The sequence below is a fragment of the Osmia lignaria genome, chromosome 2 (genome assembly GCF_051020975.1).
Source record: "Osmia lignaria lignaria isolate PbOS001 chromosome 2, iyOsmLign1, whole genome shotgun sequence".
In the NCBI taxonomy this organism is placed as follows: Eukaryota; Metazoa; Arthropoda; class Insecta; order Hymenoptera; family Megachilidae; genus Osmia; species Osmia lignaria.
Window position 1 is genome coordinate 4,874,539 of NC_135033.1, and position 7,219 is coordinate 4,881,757.

Consider the following 7,219-nt stretch of genomic DNA (forward strand, 5'->3'; position numbering starts at 1 on the left):
GGTACACAAATATAAGCACCAATGATTCCTAATAATTTCTATAACCAATTCATTAACGTTGGCAAATTGCAAGCAGTCGTATGCAACTGTGCTCCAAACCATATTCACTAAAATCCAAAGTGACAAGAATTAAAATGAATGTTTAAATATTATCCTTTATTTATCCAAGTATTATATCTTAATAAATTCTTCGGAAAATAAAAAATTCACTTTGTTGTCTCGGAGCCCCGTAAACAGAACCCTCGAACCGTCCATCCCTGGCGTACAGTCGGTTCTCTTATAAAGGGAACCCACGCTAGACAGAGCCGCATACCACGCCAGCGCGTCGTACGAAGTGCAGGTGACAGTTAAACACGTAATTGCAATCAATTAGCACGCGTGCACGTATCTAAATAAAATTTCTCACCGTTTCCAAGCGGTTACGTTATCGTTGGACCGCTTCAGCATGTGCAACAAGTTCGAGATCGAGATAGAACCGCGTGGCGTGCTTAGTATATAGTGAAAGAAAGACCTGTATCCCAGCTACCTGTTTACATTTTACCTGTGGCCATGGAGACGGTTGTCTGACGCTTCGTCGAAGAAATTTATTATATTCGTTCGTCTAGACGTGTTTCGTTAAAAACGATCAACACAATACCGATCAGTTCGGTTTTCTTCGAAGCTACGCCGCAACAGGCCACGATCATCGTGATTATGGTAGGTGCGCTGTTTCCAAGGGGCCTTTCCTTCGCTTCAGATCGAGCCAAGATCGCCGGGCAGGTGACAACGCCTGTTGACCGGTACGATTTTCCTAGTTGGAGAAAGTTCGATCGACCGAGACTTCCTCGAATGTGTAAAAAGAAGAGTACAATTGCCAAGGAAACTGACGATCACCTGTTGAGAGACGATAGATCGTTCGTGCTTGAAACCTCACGATCGCCGGTCTCTTGGAAGTTTACCGTTACTCATCGACGTCGATCGTGGCTCGGTTTCCATTCGCGTTATCGCGAAACAGCACGTTGCACAAAACAGTGTATTGCATTGAAACGTTCCTCCGTAGCGTTTATCGAGTCACGACCCTTTTTAACCGCGATCAATTAACCTGCGATTGCCCCTCCCTCTCGCATTCTTTTCATTTAGAAATAATCGGGGTTACAATCACTGGCAGAATATTGTGATCAATGATATTTTCTGTGAAAATGATTGCAACCCTCTGGAGGGTCGCAACCCTAGATAGGTTGAAAATCCGACCATCGACGTTCCTTTTATAGGAATAAACATACGTGGCTCGTATTTATCGATTAAAACGCGACCGAGATAACCGATAAACATTTTGGGGAAGCTTTTTAGACGGTCTGTGTATCAGATAGGCGCACAGTTCAGTCGAAATTCATTTTACTAAAATTCACAGTCGAGGGCGAATTGCAACGGCTGAATTATTAATAGTTTGCCTAGCCTTCGCAAAATATTTAGACGGTGGTCTTTTGCTCTGTTTACAGTGAAGCTTCGTCGAATGGTCAGACGAGATCGATAAACCGATTCGGTATTCACCAGATGAGGATAATTTTGGGATCATGGCGTTGGCGAAGATCAAAAGTTTCATCGACACCGGCCTGAAGACGGTGTCCACGCCGTTGGATCGGACGGTGAATCTGGAACCGGAAGTGGGCATTAGGATCGTTCATTCGATAAACGAGAAGGCGTTACACGTGACGGTGCTCGGTGCTCGACACTTGCCGCAAAATTTCGGCTTCACCCGTGTCAATAGCTACGTTGTCAAGGTAGAAGAACGTTAAAGTTATAATCTTTAACAGCGTTATCTCGGGTTACGTAACCAGAATAATCGAGCGAAGGTTCTGCGCCCACTCGAGCCCACTTTATTCGCTCACGAATCTTCGGAGACAATGCTCGGCTGGTTGTGTGGGAACGGTATCTTCGTACAATACAACCATGAAACGTATTAATTGCGGTGGTTAAAAAGAGGTTGAGATTACTCGATGACTGCACTATTGTTGATTTCGCTTTTGTCGATTCGTATTGAAGGGGAATACCGAGTTCGATGTATTATTTACTTATCCAAAGATTCCAATCCTATACGAACAATAGATAGTGCCCCAAAAGATTTCAAGAAGAATCAGTCTTATCTGTATTGATTGATTAATTGGAACACATAAATCATACTATATTTTTGCGATAGCAAGTTAAACACATAAACATTTTGATTTCGATACGTAACTTAAACAGAAAGTTATTTTTAATTCGAAATAAATACTCGATCTTAGCGTTGCAGGATGCAAAGACCCAAAGAGGAAGTACATAACGTCAGATAATGAAAAACAGGAAGTCTCGTAACCGGTTTGAAGTGTCTTTAAGTTAACATCTTCAAACGATATTTTTCTCAACACTACTTTCATGATGAATGATTATTTTAATTAAACATAGAATGTAGAAAACCGTGACTGTTACTTAGTAAATGCTAGACAAGAAGATGTTTAATGTCGGCAGCAATTAAGCGGAAACATTCTCGTTTAAATTGCTCTTGGTTACCAGTCACTTTACAATGGAAGCATTAGCTTACGAAAGAACTCGAACAGAAAAGAAAGTAACCCGCTTATGTTGCAGGTGAAGCTGATACCAGGAAAGGAGAAGTTCGAGACTACGTCGAGGAACGAGTCTTGGCCGCAATGGAACGAGGAATTCACGTTCCTTCTGCGGAAAGAGAGCAAGCAGAAATTTGGGAAAACGAAGGTGATCGAGGAGGAGATCAACGGATCGAGATTCATCGTGGCGACTCTGTACGCGATTCTCGAGGACAAACCGTTGATAGCGACCGATAAAAAGGAATCGGAGAAGGACAAGACCTCGTCTCCAGTCAAGGAAACTGGGAAAAAGTCTGGGAAGAAGAAAGACGGCCAAGCAGCCACCTCGGAGAATCAAGAACCGACGAAGAACAAATTGTTCAGCCAATTCTTCGGCAAATCGTCGGAGAAAAACACGGAAACCACCCCGGTGGAGAGAAGAATGTACGACAAGAGGCGCACGGTGGGTGCAACGACCATTTCTCTGGATCCGAAAAATTTCACTACGAAACCACCCAAAGCTAAACACCCGGGTGACGTGTCCACGGGAGATATGTGGAGACCACTCCGACCTATCACAAGTGGTATTTCCGGAGCTGAAGAGAGGGTAAATGTCAGCAATGAAACGCTCTCTTATCATTTACAATCCCGACGAATTTAGTGGACAACCCTTTGCTAAAAATAGCTCGGTATTATTTCGTGAAAAGTCCAACTCTTTCTATTATTCTTTTCATTACTTGTCGATGCATTTGGAATAATTAATAGGCACTTATTATGCTTCGATGCGTTTCGTAGATCTAGATCACGATTACTGTACCCAAGGGTTAACGACGGGTGACCGTAGTCACGCTTAGTACCCAAAGGATTAATAAGCGTTTCGAGGGAATCATATCTAATCGCTTCTTAATGGATTACAGAGGGAGAACAAAAAGGGTCAAGTCGAATTGTCACTGTGCCAGGAGAAGAGCGACAAACGAGAGGAAGGCAGCGAACGGCTGGTACTATCTCTGCATCGTCTGAGATGTTCGTTGCAGACGATGCACGAGCACGAGGCCCTCCGAGGTCAGATGTACATAAAGATATCGGTGGTGGACAATGGAAGGGTGACTCATTTTTGGAAAAGCGATCGTTTCGCGCCTTGCGTGACCATGAAATTTGCACCGGATATGGCCAGAGTGGTGGCGGACAATCCTTACCAAGGAGCTCTAAACGACGTCAGCTTCGTTGTTAAATTTGTCTCGAAAAACAAAATGGGTATGCTATAAAATTTAGGATTTTATTTCATTTATAACGTACGAGGAAATATACTTTGATAATTTCAGGGAAGAAAACCACTGTTGGTCACTTCGTGATCGGACCAGACGTAGGAGGACCTTACGGAGAACAGTGGAAACAGGCTCTAGCTAAGCCAGGGCAACAGATAATGAAATGGCAGGCATTTGAATGAGAAAAGAATTCGAATTTTCCATCGCGTGTAAACCTACTTTCGCGGTTCTTGCGAATCTTATGAATATCTTAGAGCACGATCGATGATGGGTGCTATTCCAAAGAACGCTTGGACGACAAAGTCAGTATATTTCTCGCAGAATTTATTCTCTTTTTTGCTCAGACTTTCTTTCCTCTTGTTGACAAACCTGTACAAAAGTATTTTACGCGTTTCTTTTTTGTACATATTAATCATTCATACAATTGAACCGTCCTCGATTCCGAGTCAGACGAAAAGCCGAATTTCTGTCAGGAATCGTACTAACGGAACCGTCCAATAAAATAAGTGCCTGTCGATATACAGTACTTGGAGTTTATGAAATTTTTCGTTGCCAACGAGTCCAGTCATTTTTTTGCAATCGTTTTCTCGAAATGAAGAGACTAAGTTTTTGTGCCAGAAAAAATCCTGACGAAATGACTTTTTAGCGTTAAAGTAAATAAGCCGCGATGTACGTTTGACTTTATATTATTTTAAGCGAAGATTAAATCGTTCAGATAAGATATAAAAGCAGCGAGAAAGTATTTTCTGTGTACGTAGGATCAAATAGCACGTTTTATTATATTTATCAATGTTTATTTGCACTGGTAACGATAAACTTATTGCTCATCGTTTCGTCTGTAATTTTATCGAGTATTTTTTTAAAATAATTGTACTAATGTGTCGTATGATAAATAATTAGAACTGCGTAAAAGAAGATAGTATTTGTAAAACATTACACGTGTACACGTCTGTTTTTATACAAACACCGATTATAATTCAACGAATGTTTTTAAGACTTAAACCGTTACACCAAAAAAAAAAAGGAAACACTGTATTCAAAATGTTATTAACGCACATATTTGCATAACAGAGTTATATTTTATATGTAATTCATTTGTTGTTATATATAAAGGATAAGTTAAACTATTTTACACGCTGTAACATTTCTAATACATCTTTATTTATTACTATTATGGTATACCTTACAAAATACATAAAAGAGTAATGCATTTCTGTAAGTAATGGTATTTTTTATTTCCCTCCTGTTTAATAACTAACTACACTTCTAGAAAGTATACATATAAAAATATAAAAAGCGACGTCACCTCACGTTAACGCTAAATTCACGATTTTAAAATGGACGGTATTAACAGTCTTATTCATCTTATTCATGAAGTGATATCAACATCAGTTCGATGCATGGACGGTTAGCAATTATATTTTGTACTAAGCAAATCTAATCTGAGAAATATGATTAAGCATCTTCTTTCATGTTAAAAACAAATTACATTCTATCAATAAAAATATATGCAATGGTCTGAAGTTAAATATTCATAAAAGAGATGTAATAAAATGTACTTTTATAGTATTGTACAGGTGGTAAAAAAAGCCTTAGAAATATTTTGTCATTTATCATTCCTCTAAAAAGGCACAAATAGGCACTTTTATGTATACTTAGTAAAAAAGATTATTCAATGATATATGAATCTTTATAAACAACATTCCCTAATTTCAATCGAAGCATTCTATTTCCCTGAAGTTCAGATCATAAGATTGTCAATTAATAAGTACGAAGAGATTTCTGTATTGTAAGAAGGTATGATCAAATATCCTATTGTTTACTCAGATCTATCAATCCGCATAATCCAATCTATCTTTGGTTAAGTTTGTTAAGTAGAACAAAGTACGTATCTCAATGAAATTACTAAAGCTAATACAGAGGCAAATATACTTCCATGATTATAAGATGCTGTGTTGCAGCCATCTTTGCTATTGCATGTGCAATATTCCATAAATATGTTGTACGTTCCTGTTCTCATCAGACAAAATCTCTCATCACCTCCAATCCCAGGTTCTCCCATGTAAGCACAACTACGAAAATATCTCCATACACCATTGACTAAGAGGAACAACAAAAACCAAATTACTGCTAAATGATACACAAAAATAAACCCAATTTTGAATATACTAACACACCTTTCTGGCGGATTTTACGACACATAGTAGGTCTTACACCAGGTAAGTGCTCCAAATCAGGTTCTTGTTTACAATCAGTGATGGGTACAGTGGTATTATCAAAGGGGTCTGCACATTTTGGATCTGAGTCAGATCTACAGACCCAACACTTGATAGACAATCCTGTAACAATATAAAAAAAAAAACTGGTTACTAACTGGCGTAAAATCACAAAGTTTGTGAGAATTATTTGAAGGTTAAGAACGTAAGAGCAAGTTTATTTTGGAGCAACGATAGTTACCTTGTTGAATACAACAGAGAACGAATAATACTGGCAATAAAGTACGAAAACTAATGCCATAAGCCATTCTACCAGGAATAGGAGATCACTTTATACAAACTACAAAATACACGTTAACTTGAACGTCTAATTACTCTAACTGCCCACGCCTACGACTGACCACGCCACTGAACCAGCATTCTGTCAGGGCTCAGAGAGTAGATATTTTCTCGTAGTAAGCAAAACTGAATAAATTATTAGTTAGTTAATGATCAGATTTTATCCTAAGAAGATTTCTACACTATATGGTAAATTATTGCGTTGTTTATACATAATAAAAAATAGAATAAACGGAAATATAGGAGTAGGTACCGCAGTTTATACGCTACTGACAGCTTCGTTCATGTTCGGACACCTTCGGGTCACGTGAGTAGATCTCGAATCAAGACCGCGCCCGACATGTGAGCCATTTGAGGATTGTAATTCAAGTCATGAAAGAATGTCTGGTGTAACAAGGAATTCTAGTTAATTGAATCATGTATAATGCACTATTTATCTGAATGATAAAACGAGCACGTGACACTTGTTCCGTTACGATAACTTTGCAATGCTGCAAATTAAAATTAACTTCGAGTATATACGCGTCAGATATACGTAACAGTAAACCTATAATTAATTTGTCCTATCATCAATTTTCACTTTTTATTTATTTCATACTGAGTACTTATGACTAGATCAATTTGCAAACAATCTTAAACTTTTAAATACTCAAACTCTCCAACTGTAAAGTATTCAATGCAGTATATTCTTAGATTCTCTATATTTTAAACATCAATTCCACATAGACGAATATATGTCCACTCTTCATAGACAAACCAGGCTGTCTAAATTTAGTACTATTTTAGACTTTCAAAAAATCGGGAAAAATTCTGAGACAAAGTCGTTATCTTATCAAAATTT

The 7,219-nt window shown here is 38.4% G+C and overlaps 2 protein-coding genes across 4 annotated transcripts; one reads left to right on the forward strand and one right to left on the reverse strand.

The window, feature by feature from the left end:
* Positions 1-297: 297 nt before the first annotated feature.
* On the forward strand, positions 298-4,851 carry LOC117605974 (uncharacterized). 3 transcript variants are annotated; one of them, XM_034327874.2, is made up of 5 exons: positions 299-696; positions 1,479-1,760; positions 2,602-3,165; positions 3,476-3,812; positions 3,881-4,851. In XM_034327874.2, the coding sequence occupies exons 2-5, from the start codon at positions 1,554-1,556 to the stop codon at positions 4,003-4,005; spliced, it is 1,233 nt and encodes a 410-aa protein (XP_034183765.1). In that variant the 5' UTR covers positions 299-696; positions 1,479-1,553; the 3' UTR covers positions 4,006-4,851. The 3 variants fall into 3 exon arrangements, with proteins under 3 accessions (XP_034183767.1, XP_034183765.1, XP_034183766.1); XM_034327875.2 differs by lacking the exon at positions 299-696 and adding an exon at positions 760-779; XM_034327876.2 differs by lacking the exon at positions 1,479-1,760 and having other exon boundaries at positions 298-696.
* crok (crooked) lies at positions 4,687-6,631 on the reverse strand. The gene is made up of 3 exons (XM_034327881.2): positions 6,281-6,631; positions 6,001-6,162; positions 4,687-5,923 (listed from the first exon to the last, which is right to left on the reverse strand). The coding sequence occupies exons 1-3, from the start codon at positions 6,345-6,347 to the stop codon at positions 5,694-5,696; spliced, it is 459 nt and encodes a 152-aa protein (XP_034183772.1). The 5' UTR covers positions 6,348-6,631; the 3' UTR covers positions 4,687-5,693.
* Positions 6,632-7,219: the final 588 nt, after the last annotated feature.

What these genes read in the sequence shown, in the direction of transcription:
- LOC117605974 (XM_034327874.2), top strand. Translation starts at nt 1,554, where the DNA reads ATGGCGTTGGCGAAGATCAAAAGTTTCATCGACACCGGCCTGAAGACG. An exon ending in TCAATAGCTACGTTGTCAAG is followed by an intron (nt 1,761 to 2,601) that starts GTAGAAGAACGT and finishes CTTATGTTGCAG; the next exon opens with GTGAAGCTGATACCAGGAAA. An exon ending in TGTCTCGAAAAACAAAATGG is followed by an intron (nt 3,813 to 3,880) that starts GTATGCTATAAA and finishes TGATAATTTCAG; the next exon opens with GGAAGAAAACCACTGTTGGT.
- crok (XM_034327881.2), bottom strand. Translation starts at nt 6,347, where the DNA reads ATGGCTTATGGCATTAGTTTTCGTACTTTATTGCCAGTATTATTCGTT. An exon ending in TCTCTGTTGTATTCAACAAG is followed by an intron (nt 6,163 to 6,280) that starts GTAACTATCGTT and finishes ATATTGTTACAG; the next exon opens with GATTGTCTATCAAGTGTTGG. An exon ending in TCGTAAAATCCGCCAGAAAG is followed by an intron (nt 5,924 to 6,000) that starts GTGTGTTAGTAT and finishes TGTTCCTCTTAG; the next exon opens with TCAATGGTGTATGGAGATAT.